At 38.4% G+C, this 15160-nt stretch overlaps 1 protein-coding gene across 18 annotated transcripts in view; it reads left to right on the top strand.

Moving 5' to 3' along the window:
* Positions 1-15160, top strand: part of KLHL32 (kelch like family member 32) — a 209616-nt gene that overhangs the window by 31786 nt on the left and 162670 nt on the right. For all 18 annotated transcript variants that reach the window (XM_081530367.1, XM_081530360.1, XM_081530359.1 and 15 more), the window contains 2 exons: positions 4060-4147; positions 13065-13245. In XM_081530367.1, coding sequence (XP_081386493.1) covers positions 4125-4147; positions 13065-13245 — 204 coding nt within the window. In that variant the 5' untranslated portion in view covers positions 4060-4124. The remainder of the gene's footprint in view (positions 1-4059; positions 4148-13064; positions 13246-15160) is intronic.

The following is a 15160-nucleotide window of genomic DNA, read 5'->3' as shown; positions in this document are numbered from 1 at the left end:
TTGAAATAGCTCAACTGGAATCCCATCACCTCCACTAGCTTTGTTTGTAATGATGCTTCCTAAGGCCCACTTGACTTTGCATTCCAGGATGTCTGGCTCTAGATGAGTGATCACACCATTGTGGTTATCTGGGTCATGAAGATCTTTTTTGTATGCTGCTGCCACTGCTGCTAAGTTGCTTCAGTCGTGTCCGACTGTGTGACCCCATAGATGGCAGCCCACCAGGCTCCTCCGTCCCTGGGATTCTCCAGGCAAGAATACTGGAGTGGGTTGTCATCTCCTTCTCTTTTTGTATAGTTCTGTGTATTGTTGCCACCTCTCCTTAATATCTTCTGCTTCTCTTAGGTCCATTCCATTTCTGTCCTTAGTTGTGCCCATCTTTGCATGAAGTGTTCCCTTGGTATCTCTAATTTTCTTGAAGAGATCTCTAGTCTTTCCCATTCTATTGTTTTCCTCTATTTCTTTGCATTGATCACTGAGGAAGGCTTTCTTATCTCTCTGTGCTATTCTTTGGAACTCTGCATTCAAATGGGTATATCTTTCCTTTTCTCCTTTGCCTTTCACTTCTCTTCTTTTCTCAGCTATACAACCATTTTGCCTTTTTGCATTTCTTTTTCTCGGGGATGGTCTTTCCCTGATGCTGGGAAAGATTGAAGGTGGGAGGAAAAGGGGATGACAGAGGATGAGATGGTTGGATGGCATAATTGACTCCATGGACATGAGTTTGAGTAAGCTCCAAAAGTTGGTGATGGACAGGGAAGCCGGGCGTGCTGCAGTCCATGGGGTCGCAGAGTTGGACATGACTGAGCAACTGAACTGAGTAGATAAAGTGATTATTATTTATAATTTTAAGTTAAAATAGCAAATATTTAATAGAGAGGCTTTAACATTATGATCTCAGGAATAAAGCCTGAATGATTGTCTTTTATAGATTAAAAGAGTTGTAGGGTTTTGTAAGAACGGGACAGTTGTGTTCTTTTGGCCTAAATTTCTATTCAGTTGGTAAACTGTGCTCTAATCACACATTGGACTTTTCCTGTTAGAATTAAGCCATTTCCACGTCTTTTTGTTTGGAGGGAGAGCTTAGATGTTTTCACCCTCTAAAAGAGCAAGCATCCTTGTTACCTTCAGGAATGATGTTCCATGCAAGAAAGTATACCAGTGGGGTACTCTCGAATGTTTACCTTTCAAACTAAAGGGATATCTAATGTCATTTATTGCACACCAGATGATAATGTACTGGTATTAAAATATACTAATTTACTGGTATTAAAAATATACCAATTTATGAAATAATCAGAATTAAAGATAAATCATCATATGCAATACATAATCTAATGATACTATAAAATATATGTAGTAAAATACAAGGAATATTAGTAAATAATAAATAACAGTAATTTTCAGGGATTGATTCATCCTTTAACTCATTTTAACCCCTAGCCTTTAAAATGGTGTTCATTTCACTAAACATTTTAGAATGGAACAGATTGTAATTAGATAATTTCTGAAGAGAACTAATTTAGTGAGTTGGTCTTCAAACAATAAAGGAATTTATCTTGAGATTTTTAATTGCTGTATTTGGAATGTCTGAAAAATATCAATAAAATGTGTTCTTTAATTTTGGATTATTGTAACTTTTAGGATTATTGTTCTATATTCACCTAGTTATTGGGAGCATTTTAAAATGTTAGAATTTCAGAAAGATTAAGGTTTTTTCATGTCTCTGTAATAATAACAATAAATATTCTTATGCCATCTTAAAGTGTCCATCTCTGTAGTTTTTGTGTTAGGCAATAAGAACCTGGAGTTTATAACCTAGTTTATGAAAGGAATCTGTAGCAGTTGATAGGTTGCTAGGAAAGTCTCTAAGCTCGTTAAACAATGTGTCGTGAATTATTCCAATCTTCTTTATTGCTCAGTTGTAGTGAATTAATTGAAAGTGATGCTCATTTTTAGATTTGTCAAAACTTATATTAGAAATAAGTGAAAAGTATAGGTATACTATTTTCAGTAATTAAAAAAGCAAGAAATAAGTATGAATGTATGAAATGTTTGAAACAACCTGATGTTCGACGCCAGTGAAATAAATCCTCAGCAAATTATGATATATTTATGTGAATTAGTACAGTTTGAAGGTTTGGATACAGTGTAACAAATGCTGTATTTTAGATTGGAAATCATAGGTCTCTCTTTTATAAAATTAGCAGAAATAGGCACAGCTTTACATATTTCTTTCATATGTTTTTACACTGTTTGTGCTTTTCAAAATGAAACTTAGAAGAGAGCCTGTTTAAGATGATTCAAACTGGAATTAATTTTGATACTTGGGTGTATTAGAAAATGGGAGCTAGACCCTCTAATGAGAATTGTAAAACATAGTCATGGATTCAGTGTTTATATATATAAATAAATATTATTTATATTTTCTTTTTATGAGTCTTTTCCATTATAAGTATTATAAGATACTGAATATAATTCCTTGTTCTGTACTGTAAATCATTGTTTGTCTATTTTGTATATAGTTGTGTATATCTGTTAATTCCATACACCTTATTTACCCCCCCTTCCACTTTGGTAATCATAAGCTTGTTTTCTGTGTCTGTATGAACCTGTTTCTATTTTGTAAATAAACTCATTCTTATTATTTTTTTAGATTCTACTTATAAGTGATATCATAGAATACTTGTCTTTCCCTGACTTGACTTAGTATGGTGATTTCAAAGTCCATCCATGATGCTGCAAATGACAAAATTTTTCTTTTTTGTGGCTGAGTAATATTTTATACACACACATACACATACATACATATATATATACACTACATCTTATTTATCCATTCATCTGTTGATGTACCCTTAGGTTGCTTTCATGTCTTAGCTGTTATAGGTAGTGCTGCTATGAACATTGGGGTACATGTATCTTTTTGAATTATAGTTTTAGTATTTTAAGGAATCGCCACACTGTTTTGCATAGTGGCTGCACCAATTTACATTCCCACCAAGGGTATAGAAGTTTTCTCTTTTCTCCACACCCTCTCCAGCATATATTATTTGTAGACCTTTTGATGATGTCCCCTCTGACAGGTGTGAGGTGTCAGACAGGTACCTCATTGTAGTTTTGATTTGCATTTCTCTAATAATTAGCAGTGTTGAGCATGTCTCATGTCTCTGTTGGCCATCTGTATATCTTCTTTGAAAAAATGTCAGTTTCTGCCCATTTTGGATTGGTTGTTTGCCTTTTTGATATTGAACTGTATGAACTGTTCATATATTTTGGAAATTAAGCCCTTGTCACATTGTTTGCAAATATTAATATTTTGTCTTAGTCCAAAGATTGTCTTTTCTTTTTGTTTATGATATCCTTTGCTGTGAAAAAGATTGTTTGATTAGGTCCTATATGTTTGTTTTTGCTTTTAGTTCTATAGTGAGTGTTGTTTGGAAAGCTGGACTGCCACATGTACATCAATGAAGTTAAAACACTCCCTCACACCATAAACAAAAAGAAACTCAGAATGGGTTAAAGACTATGTCCATGGAATTCTCCAGGCAAGACTACTGGAGTGGGTTGCCTTTTCCTTCTCCAGGGGCTCTTCCTGACCCAGGGATTGAACCTGGGTCTCCTGCATTGCAGGAAGATTACCGTTTGAGCCACCAGGGAAGCCCCTAAATTTAAGACATGACGTCATAAAACTCCTAGAAGAGAATGTAGGTAAAATGTTCTCTGACATAAATCGTAACAATATTTTTTCAAATCTTAATTTTTCCCTTTGGCCATTTGATGTTTTAATTTTAATGTAACTATTTACCTATTTTTGGTTCTCAAATTTTAATTTTTAGCCCCTGAAATTCTAATAAGGTGAAAAAACTTTGAAACTTAAAGCATTTTGAAACATTGCCTATCACAAGAGCATTCAGTCAGATTGTTGTATCTTATCTATAAAACTCTTCAAGATTCTAAAGTATTAGCATCATGAAGGCCCAGAGTATGTTTGTTTGTTTTTTTCTTTTTTTTTTGCATTTAAGTCACTGTGCTTTTCTTTCTTGTCTTTTCATTTAGCTGGAATGCTTGCCGACTCCCCTGCGACCTTCTGAGGCGGAGACCCTGAAGAACCCAGCTGGAGAATGCCATCTGAACGCTTCCTCAGGTGGGCACTGTGGATACATCTTGGCTTGGGTTAGTGAGCCTTCTGTGACTTGAAATCCTCCTACTGCAGTGTCTAGGACCCAGCACAGGGAAGGCACTCAACAAGTATTGAAAGAATTAAAGCAAAGCAGTCTGTGAGTGTATGTGAATTTAGTTTGGTAGCACAAGAGCACAAGGGCTAACCACTAAGATGTAATTACTGCCCAAACTTAGATACGTTTAATGATTAAGTATTTCAAAGTATACTTTTTATTCTTTTTATCTTTTCTTTATTTAGGATGCTAACCTCCCTCAAACTAACGGTATACATCTATAAAGGTATATGATCTAATTAATAATCAGAAAACCACACATACATAACTATTGTCCCTTTAAAGCCATCATTTGACATGTAATCAGTATAAAAATATTAATGAGATGTTTTTGCATTCTTTTATTTCATACCATGTCTTTGACATCCAGTGTATATTTCCCACTTAAAGCCCATCTCAATTTGGACTGCCCACGTTTTACTCAGTAGCCACATGTAGCTAGTGGCTATTATATTGGACAGTGCAGGTTTAAGGGTTCCCAGAGGAAAGGGTATTGGGGTTGCCTTGCCGAACCCAGGTCACCCTTTGCACTCACTTGTGAATTTCAAGGAGGCAATGTTGCTTCCATGGAAGACCTTTCCCAATTTTAGAATGACCTTCAAATCTGTATACCCTTGGAAAATGTGGCTCCTGTCTTTTGTTTTGTTTGCTTGTTTATTTAGTATTTTAGGAAGTTTTAGGAATATGTTTTTCCTTCCTCTTCTTTATCCATTCCTCTGTTGATGGATGTTTAGATTGCTTCCATGTCATGGCTGTTGTAATCTGTGCTGCAGTGGACATCGGGCTGCATGTATCCTTTCTGATCATGTTTTTTTTCCAGATCTGTGCTCAGGAGTGGGATTGCAGGGGCATATGGTAGCTCTGTTTTTATTTTTTTAAGGAACCTTCATACTGTGCTCCATAGTGTTCTGTACCAGTTTATATTCATACCAACAATTTAGAAGGGTTCCCTTTTCTCTACACCCTCTCCAGTATTTACTGTTTGTGGATTTTTTGATGATAGTCATTCTGGCTAGTATGAGGTGATATCTCATTGTAGTTTTGATTTGCATTTCTCTGATAATTAGCAGTAGTGAACATCTTTTCATGTGCCTCTTGGCCATCTGTATGTATTCTTTGAAGAAATGTCTATTTAGGTCTTCTCTCTGATGTCATTTCTGGTTGGCATCAGGCTTGGAGGTGCTATTGGCATCTAGTGAGTAGAGGCCAGGGATCCTTCTAAACATCTTAGAGTGCGCAGGATAATGCCCATAGCAAAAAATGTCATAATGTCAGTTTCACTGGGGTTGAGAAACCCTGCTCTAGATCTGGCATCCAACCAGTATAGCACATGGAAGGAGACCACGGTATCTGTCTGCCACCACTAAGCAAAGTGATTTATTTCTGGCTACCACGATCCATGTGGATTCTTCTCTAAATTATTTTTTACTTTAAATTTGCCATCTCTGACAAACCCTGATCCCACTGCCATCTGTCCTCCGTAGCACCATCATCTCTGCGATGGACTTTCCTTCTCTGCTGCAACACAGACCATCCTTTCCCCCCATTTCTGACTTTCTCTGTGCCCTGTGGAACTGTTGCACCAGGGTCATATATGTGTGCAGCTGTGTCATCTCCCTTGCCCTGAGAAGCTCTGAGCACCTCCTGCCTTCTCTGAGCCCTGTCTTTGTCTGCGGCACCACTTGTTTTGTAGCTCTCTGAAGTGGTGGCCTTATTTCCTCAATTCTCATGTACTTTAGGGATGGGTAAAGAGCTTGTTGTCAACCTGGGGCATAGTTTTGCTTCTCAGTCTTTATTCCTCATATTGGTTGTCTGAGAAAATGACAACAAACACGGGCTCTTCTGAAGGTGGTGCTCTTCAACTCTCCCATCCTCTCCTCCTCCCCACGCCAGCAGGGTGACTTCCTCTCATTCACTGTGTGTTTGGCGTTGGGCCGACAGTCTCCTTTCACCACAAACCCTTTACTACTTCCCGGTGCCCTCCGTATTCACATGGAGGATCTGCTTGGCTTTATGGCCTTGGATCTTCTACCTGCTTGTGACCTTTTGCCTCATTGAGCCACCTACTCCCATGGTCACACCATGGATCTTGCATCACCAGAAGTTCCTCAGTTTCTGAAACCACTGCATCTGCCATTTTATTCCTACCAGGACCTTCTCTCCTTCTAGCTTCCTGATTTACCTACCCTACCCTCACCATGGTGGTACTTTGACGTCATTGCAGCATCTCATTTAGTGGCCGGGCCACTCCACCAAATTCATCAACATTTTCCGTCTCTCATTTCCCTTCTTTACCAGTTTAGAATCTATCGCTCTTTTAAATCCTTAATTTCTCTTGCTCTCTGCATTTGCCTGACAAAATCCCAACCCAGATGATCCCAAATATCTGTGTTTTCATGCCTACATTGTCCATGGAGATTGGTTCCACTGAATGTTTAGGTTCAGCAAGCAAAAAAATAAAATGCCCTAGGTTTTAATGCATGTTTCTGCCTCATTTATTCCTTCCCTCCTACTACTCAAAAAGCAGTCCTTTCTCACAACTGAGACCAGCCCTACTTCTGTGTTTTGAATCCTGTCTTTCTTATCTTCTCAGCAGCTTTTGACTGTTGTGTTCTGGAGATACAGCTGTGCTTCTGTCATTCTCTCCATCCAGATGAGTTTTGTACCTCTAGACAAGACCTCTTTCTGAGCTTCAGATACTGCTCTAGGCCTATGCTAGTCCTCAGGGTTCCAGCGTGAGTATTCTGTAGACTTGGTGTCAGGGCCTTGCTCCCTCCTGCCACAGGATCAAAGCACTTGCTGTTCCTCTGCCTGTAAAACTCTGCTCTCCCCTTTTGCCATGGTAACTTGTTCTCATCCTTCAGCCTGCAGCTCCAGCATTACTTCATCAGAGAGGCTAGCTTATTTGATTAAAGTTTAACTGCCTCACAAAACTGAGGGTTCTGTGAAGGCTGCTATGCAGATAAAGTGTTCATCATCTTATCTCCAGAACCTGGTACAATACCTGGCACAAGATAGTAAATGAGTGAATAAAAGAAGGAAGTAATGAAACAAGATTATCCATTTATAAATACATTCTTTTCTGCATAGTCTTCATTATTTCTTGGTCATTTACTAAGCATATTGTATCTTCTTTGCTTATTATTTTGACCCTTACTATTGTTAGTATTAATTTAGAAATATTTACAAATTGTAAAGTGTTCTATTAAAAATAAATTTAAGTTCCTTGGTTTTTTTTTTTTTTTTAACAGCCTGTCCACTTCCCAGGTGATGCTAGTGGTAAAGAATTTGCCTGCCAATGCAAGATACATAGAGATGTGGGTTCTATCCTTGGGTCAGGAAGATAGCCTGGAGAGGAAATGGCAGCCCACTCCAGTATTCATGGGATTCTGGGAAATCCCATGGACAGAAGAGCCTGGCAGGTTACAGTCAATGGGGTCTCGAAGAGTCCAACATGACTAAGCAACTAAGCACCACTTAAATAAATAGAGTTCTTTTAATATTAATGTATTTAATTTGTATTAAAATATTTTGACTGTAGAATGGATGTGATTAGGGCACAGTTTATCAATAGACAAAAAAATGAAAGAGGGGAGTGAAAAAGATGGCTTAAAGCTCAACATTCAGAAAATTAAAATCATGGCATCTGGTCCCATCACTTCATGGGAAATAGATGGGGAAACAGTGGAAACAGTGTCAGACTTTATTTTTTTGGGCTCCAAAATCACTGCAGGTGGTGATTGCAGCCTTGAAATTAAAAGACGCTTACTCCTTGGAAGGAAGGTTATGACCAACCTAGATAGCATATTTAAAAGCAGAGACATTACTTTGCCAGCAAAGGTCCGTCTAGTCAAGGCTATGATTTTTCCAGTAGTCATGTATGGATGTGAGAGTTGGACGGTGAAGAAAGCTGAGTGCCGAAGAATTGATGCTTTTGAACTGTGGTGTTGGAGATCCAACCAGTCTATCCTAAAGGAAATCAGTCCTGGGTGTTCATTGGAAGGATTGATGTTGAAGCTGAAACTCCAATACTTTGGCCACCTCATGCAAAGAGTTGACTCATTGGTAAAGACCCTAATGCTGGGAAGGATTGGGGGCAGGAGGAGAAGGGGATGACAGAAGATGAGATGGCTGGATGGCGTCACCGACTTGATGGTCATGGGTTTGGGTAAACTCCGGGAGTTGGTGATGGACAGAGAGGCCTGGCGTGCTGCTATTCATGGGGTCGCAAAGAGTCGGACACGACTGAGTGACTGAACTGAACTGAACTATCAATAGACAGAATTGAGATAATCATGCATAACCCTAGTTCTGTTAGGTTTTTTTGTCCAGTCCTTTTCTTTTTGGCGTAATGTATTTAGGAAATGAGGATCTCTACGGTACTTGACTGTATTTGATATACAAGTATGTAACACCTTATTAGTAACCTTACTTGAAAACTGCTTGCATATATTTTGTGTATCTAAATACTAAGTAAACATTGATATGGAAACTGACTTGAATTTTTAAATTTGAATTTCAGATATTTAAAAATCAGATAACCATTCTGGAATTTATGTATTATAAACTGAGTGACCTCAGTCAAAATTTATGCTATAAAAATGAGACTCTGAGAGATTTCTGTGATCAGAAATGTTCACTGTGAGCTTAAAGTAGTGGTTTGTGATAACGCAGTGCTTCCCTGTGAGTGAGCTGTACCATGTTATGAACTTCATGCTATGCATTTGATTTTTTAGTTTTTATCATCAATTTCAGAATGAAAGTTAAAGATTTAAAGTCATGAATAGTTCTGTTCCTTGAGAGCTCATTTATTTATCTCCCTGTTACTGGAGGCTACATTTGACCAATCAGAAGGTTGCTCCCTGGCATCACTAAAAAGCAATTTCTTGCTCAGGGAGTCTGGGGCTTCCTGTGTTGTACCTGAGAGGGGCCAGGCCCTGTGAGAATCAAGAACAGTCAGACTGATCAGCAGCCTGGTAGGGTATCTGAAACCCTTACACGGTTCAGGTGGAAAGAAATGAGAAACATATCCCCAGGGAACTTGTAGACTGTCCCGTAAAACCATAGCATGAAGTATATATATCATTTAATCTTTTCAAGCAGACACATTTTTTTTAAAAGTGAAAGGAAACTAGTAAAATGAATTTTAACAGTATATTTTATTTAACCCAATATACTCTAGATATTATCATTTTGACATGTAATCAGTATAAAAATATTGAGATATTTTTGCATTCTTTTATTTAATTCTATGTCTTTGACATCCAGTGTACATTTTACACTTAAAGCCCATCTCAATTTGGCCTGCCCACGTTTTACTCAGTAGCCACATGTAGCTTGTGGCTATTATATTGGACAGTGCAGGTTTAAGGAGTTCCTCAGAGGAAAGGGTTTTGGGGCTGCCTTGCTGAAGCCAGGTCACAGGTCACCCTCTGCACTCACTTGTGAATTTCAAGGTGGCAATATTGCTTCCATGGAAGACTTTTCCCAATTTTAGGATAACTTTCAAACCTGTATGCCCTTGGAAAATGTGGCTCCTGTCTTATGTTTTGTTTGCTTGTTTGTTTAGTATTTTAGGAAGTTTTAGGAATATGTTTTTCCTTCCTTGTTTCTCAAGGAATGGCAGGGCACTGCTCTAAGTTGTGGAGAAAGCAATGGCACCCCACTCCAGTACTCTTGCCTGGAAAATCCCATGGATGGAGGAGCCTGGTAGGCTGCAGTCCATGGGGTCGCTAGGAGTCAGACACGACTGAAGCGACTTAGCAGCAGCAGCAGCAGCTCTAAGTTGGTAGTTTGCTAATTTGCAGAAGTTTGATGCCAAGGAAGCCATTTGCAGGGATATGTCTGCTCCCCACCCTAGTTCAGAGATGGTGCATAATAGTCTTTGAATCACCTCCTCCCTGGTTTATGATTATTGGCTTTATCCTGTGGACCTGAGGCCTTGCAGCTGTGTTCTGTGGCTGCCTGTGCCTTCGCAGTTAAAGAGTTGAGGTCTTTTGCATATTTACATCTTGAGAGGTGAGTGGGAAGTTCCTTTCAGAATACAATTCAGTGTCTTGTTGATTAATAGGCCTTTATTTCTTGCCAAATGTTGGAGTATTTGTTTCTGCTTTTAAGGATTCCTAACATATTGGTTCCAAAACATTTGGCATCTTGTGCCAAGTGTTGCCTTAAATATTTAGCTTGCTGTTTTCTTTAAGCTTGACTATTTCAAGCCCAGCTGAATGATCCTGTGAAATTGTGCAGCATCCCAATTGTTTCAGAGCTGAGCCCTTTATTCTTTGCCAAATTTCAGTTTACAGCTGCTCTTTCCCTGGCAAGATTTATTCTCTGTCAATAGATATCTGAAATGCAAACAGTGATTCAGTCTTAATAGTAAGGATGTGAATTGTGGCTCTATATTTGGAAAATGAGTAAAGAAACATTATAAGGCAATTATTTTAATATATTCTCTTGTTCCACTACAAATGAAATTTCAAAATACATTTATTTGGCATTTAAGGTATATTAAAAGGGAGAAAAGTTATGAGAGTTTCACATAAATGTTCTAAGATCATCATAATTAAAATCTATTTTCTCTCTCCAAACTTAATCATTGCAAAGATAAATGTTTTTGAAGCATGATTTCAGACATTTCTTATCACTATCTCATGTTATTATGCTAATGTGTATTATTTTTCAAAGATACTTTGATTTTGAGATTAGGCACAATCTAAATATATAATTAATGTGGACTTTGTGATTTTTTTTTCCCCCTCTAGAATAGATTTTTGAGATCTTAGATGATCATTTTTTGCCTTTGTTTCAGTTTTTCTGTTTGTTTGTTTATTTTTTATGCAGGAGGACAAATGCCATTATTATATACATGGTAATAGATTCTCAAAATGCCTGCCCTTGGGCCATCAGGTTTCTTATCTGTGAAAGAGATATTATTACCTGCCTCATAGTGTTGTTATGAAGATTAAATGAGTTAATAATGTAAATCACTAAGAATAATTCATGGAACATAGTAAGGGGTTTGTGCTTGTGAAATGTATAAAAATGTCATCCTTGTAGGAAAGATTTTTCAAAGACTGTCTTAAAGCTCATTTAGCTGATATAATATTTCTATTACTACTCTGTTTCTTCATTTCTTTGAGCCATGCTAATTAACTCCATTCTAGCCTTTGCATAGCAATATGTATAAGAGTTATTTATGCTTCCAAGCATGATTTTCAATTACTGACTTTAAAAGTCTGCCTATAGCTAGAGATGCTAGATGAATATTTGATGACAGTAACCATTTCAAAACTCACTGCTGTATTTCAGCTGAAAATAATCCTCCCACCTTCCCACGAGAACTTACTATATCATCACCTCCTGTCAAATTTTTTTTTCTTTCAGTAGTTCTGACATTTCTGAGGCTTCCCAGTCAAAAATGTCCAATAAAGCTTACTGGCTGCACTCTGGCATTTTATGGGAAGCATTTGGTTTCCTTTAAGATAGTGATTTATGCTGAACTGTAATTTATCAGCCAGCTGCCACCACAGCCCTGTCAGATAAACCAGCCATGCAGGTTAGACTGGTGGTGACGCCTTGGTTCCCCTGAGTGGCTCTTTCACATTCAGAGGAAGGGACTGGACACAGGAGTTGTCAGATTGGGAGAGCAATCTCACCCATCCCTATGGCATCTTTACTCGACTTCAAGAAGAGTCCACAGGCCAGAAATAGAGCTTAATAGTTCTTGTTCTCATCTCCCCTTAGTCCAGTGCTGATTCTGAGATTCCTATAGTGCCATGGAGATTTTCATGTATCTAAGCTGGAATTGTTTATAACTATCTAGAAATTCAGTTTGCATTTGGTGTTTGTTAGCAATGCTTCCACACTCTTTTAGGAAGATGTGGGGTTTCACCCGGGAGTTTTGAAAGGACATGCAATGAATATTTTAGGTTAGGGTTGAGAGTGAAGAGGAAAGTTTCACAATGAGTAGGTTTAGCAGTTGTGCAAAATAGAGCAAAAAATAGATGGCATCATCATTCGTAAGTCTAGTACAGTGACCACACATAGATACTGCAGGCTAATAATACAGATGCAGTTTACTTTCAGCCTTAAAGTTTTTCCTTACAATGGCATTTCTTTTTATATACTCTTGGTGATGCATAATTTCCCAAGTTTAATAATAAGCTGCTATGGCTTAATTAATGGCCTTTTACATGAAGTGGTCAGAGGCAGCCCTTTTTTTACCCTACCCAACATTTGCTTGGTTTCGTCTTATTTATTAATGGAGTATTGTGTCTTGTGAGGAGACATGGTGACTTCCTGTGTATTTGGTGAGTCATGTAGGTCCCGTGGATTCAGTGCTGGCTCAGTGCATGCCAGAGATCACGTTCTGAGCATGTGCTAACCTCACACAGGTGTTACAAAGCTAGAGAAGGGATCAGAGACTAGGAATGGGTTCCCAGAGTGGAAGGAGTCACACGCATATGTACATACACATCCAGAGACGTGTTCTCAGATGTACACATACTGAGGAGACAGAGGCCCAGAAGCAGAGGTTTACAGGCCTGCAGATATGGGCCAACAACAGATGTGGATGGACACACAGCAAACACAAATTCTGAAAGAGAGGGATAGTAGGAAAGGAAGAATGGCTGTGGGGGTGAGGAAAAGAGAGAATTAGAGACAAAGAAAGCAAGAGGTGTGTGGAGCAAGAGATTGGGGGTGGCTAGGAGGGCCACACTGCCATAGGCACGGAATCTGCATTCCCTGAGTTGCTGTGAGGGAGAGAATGTGGGGGTGGCTGGGCTGTTGAGAGGAAGAACATTAACTTGCTCACTCTCCCTGCAGTATTCAAGAAATGTTGACAGGCCAGAGGCTCTGCCACTCAGAATCTCACAACGATAGTGTCCTGGCAGCACTGAATCAGCAGAGAAGTGACGGCATCCTCTGCGATGTCACCCTGATTGCTGAGGAGCAGAAATTCCATGCTCACAAGGCCGTCCTAGCAGCCTGCAGCGACTACTTCCGGGTAAGTCAAGGCAATTTGTTATTTGTTCCTCTTAGGATATTATACAAATAAACGGAAGATGACGGATTTCCTGAACTGTCACGTAGTCATCAGCCAATTAGGTAAGTCTCCAGAGTTGTGAATGTTGGGGGCCTTTCCTGGTCAGGCTGAGACTGGAGTGCTCCTGGGATCCTCCTTGGACTGGACACCTGGATGGCCCTCCAGCGGAGAGTAGATCTCTCCTTTGTATCTGAGCTGAGGGGTGTTCGACAGTTTACCACCATAAGGAAGTGGGGCATTATAGTGTGCCGTAACAGAAATGCAGGCCGGTGGCAGGGTATTTCTGCATTGAGGATCAGAAGGACAATCTGTGAACAATGTGTTTTTTTAAAGTCCCTAAGTATATGTCGTGTGTTTGATTTTTTTATTTTCTATGGATGTTCTTGTTTTAATGCTTTCCAACTCTCTGCTCCAGGGACAGAGATGCAATCAGCCCCATAAGGGGTATTTATGGTTGACATGTGGGTACCTGCTTCTCTGAAGACATGTTGTCTTGTTTAGTAGAACTTTAGATTTTTGTTTCTAGTGGCTAATGATATGTGATGATGTGTTTGTTGTTGTTATTTTGGAAGGTGAATATATGGGATGGTTATAGCTAAATTTAATGTTATTTATTTAGGATTTCTTATGATTCAGGTCATAGACAAAGGACTTTAAATGCATATCTCGTTTAATCTTCATAACAATCCATTTTATAAACATATACTATAAAAATCATTTTACATGTAGGGAAACTGAATCTCAGAGGTTAAGTAATTTGAGGTAGCTCAGAGTTTAAGTAATAAGTCACATGGTTCGAAGTGGCAGATCTACAACTGAAATCCATGCCCAAGTCTTAACCAGCACTCTGTACTACCCCTAATGTGGATAGAAGAAAGAAAATCATCAGATTTTTTGAAATATTAAACTATGAATGTACCTTATTTAACTGCTATTTAATTTTTTCAATCTTTTATCAGTTAACTAATAAGTAGGTAATATTTTTTAAATATAATAGCATACAATCTTTTCTAGAGCCTCAAAATGATAAAGAAACCAACTCCAGCCTGGGCCAATTTGTTGATTTGATTTGGAGTTTTGTTTTTCCTTTTTTGGCCATGGTGTATGGAATCTTAGTTCCCCAACTAGGGATCAAACCCATGCCCCTTGAAGTGGAAGCATGGAGTCTTAACCACTGGACCACCAGGAAAGTCCCTGATTTGGAAATTTTCAGTAGTAATCTTGTTTTTTGATGTTTACGAGACAATATCAACTGTACACAATTGCCAATTAGCATTTAAAGAGAATTTTCAAAGATGCCAAATCATAAAAGAAAGATTTTTTTAAAAAGTGTTTTAAATGTGGTGAAACCTGGTGATGTAGAGGATAAATATCTATTTTAAATTAAACTTATAATATCTATCTAAAGTTAAAAGTAGGGAATTAATTTCTAAACTGCAGAAATGAAGCAGTGTCTGTAAGGTACCCTTCTGGTTTCATAAATATAGTTTACATTTTATACACTTACATTATCAGGCATTAGTCTTCCAGAAAGCTCATATTACTTGGAGGGATTTTGAAACAAAATACTTTGGGTTGTTATGTATAACTTGTGCACATTATATAATATGAGTTTTGTCTTTTTGTAGAATACAATATAGCCCTGTTGGTGCTTAGCTTTTTTCCTCCTCGATCTCTGTGGGTTGCGTTTTAAATTTAATTGGGGTTCGATTTTGTGCATGTGTGTATATGAGAGGGTATGCAAGTGAGTGCATACATGTGAGCCCCAAAGAGCACTTGGCTTATTGTTGGTGTTTAACAATATTTGCTGCTACTTCAAGTTTATCTCTTTGCCACATTGCCCCTCATACTCTGACAGGTCTTGCACAGAGTGCCT

Source organism: Giraffa tippelskirchi, chromosome 9 (assembly GCF_054371585.1).
Source record: "Giraffa tippelskirchi isolate mGirTip1 chromosome 9, T2T-mGirTip1v1.2.pri, whole genome shotgun sequence".
NCBI lineage: Eukaryota > Metazoa > Chordata > Mammalia > Artiodactyla > Giraffidae > Giraffa > Giraffa tippelskirchi.
This window is presented reverse-complemented; position numbering and strand designations above follow the sequence as displayed.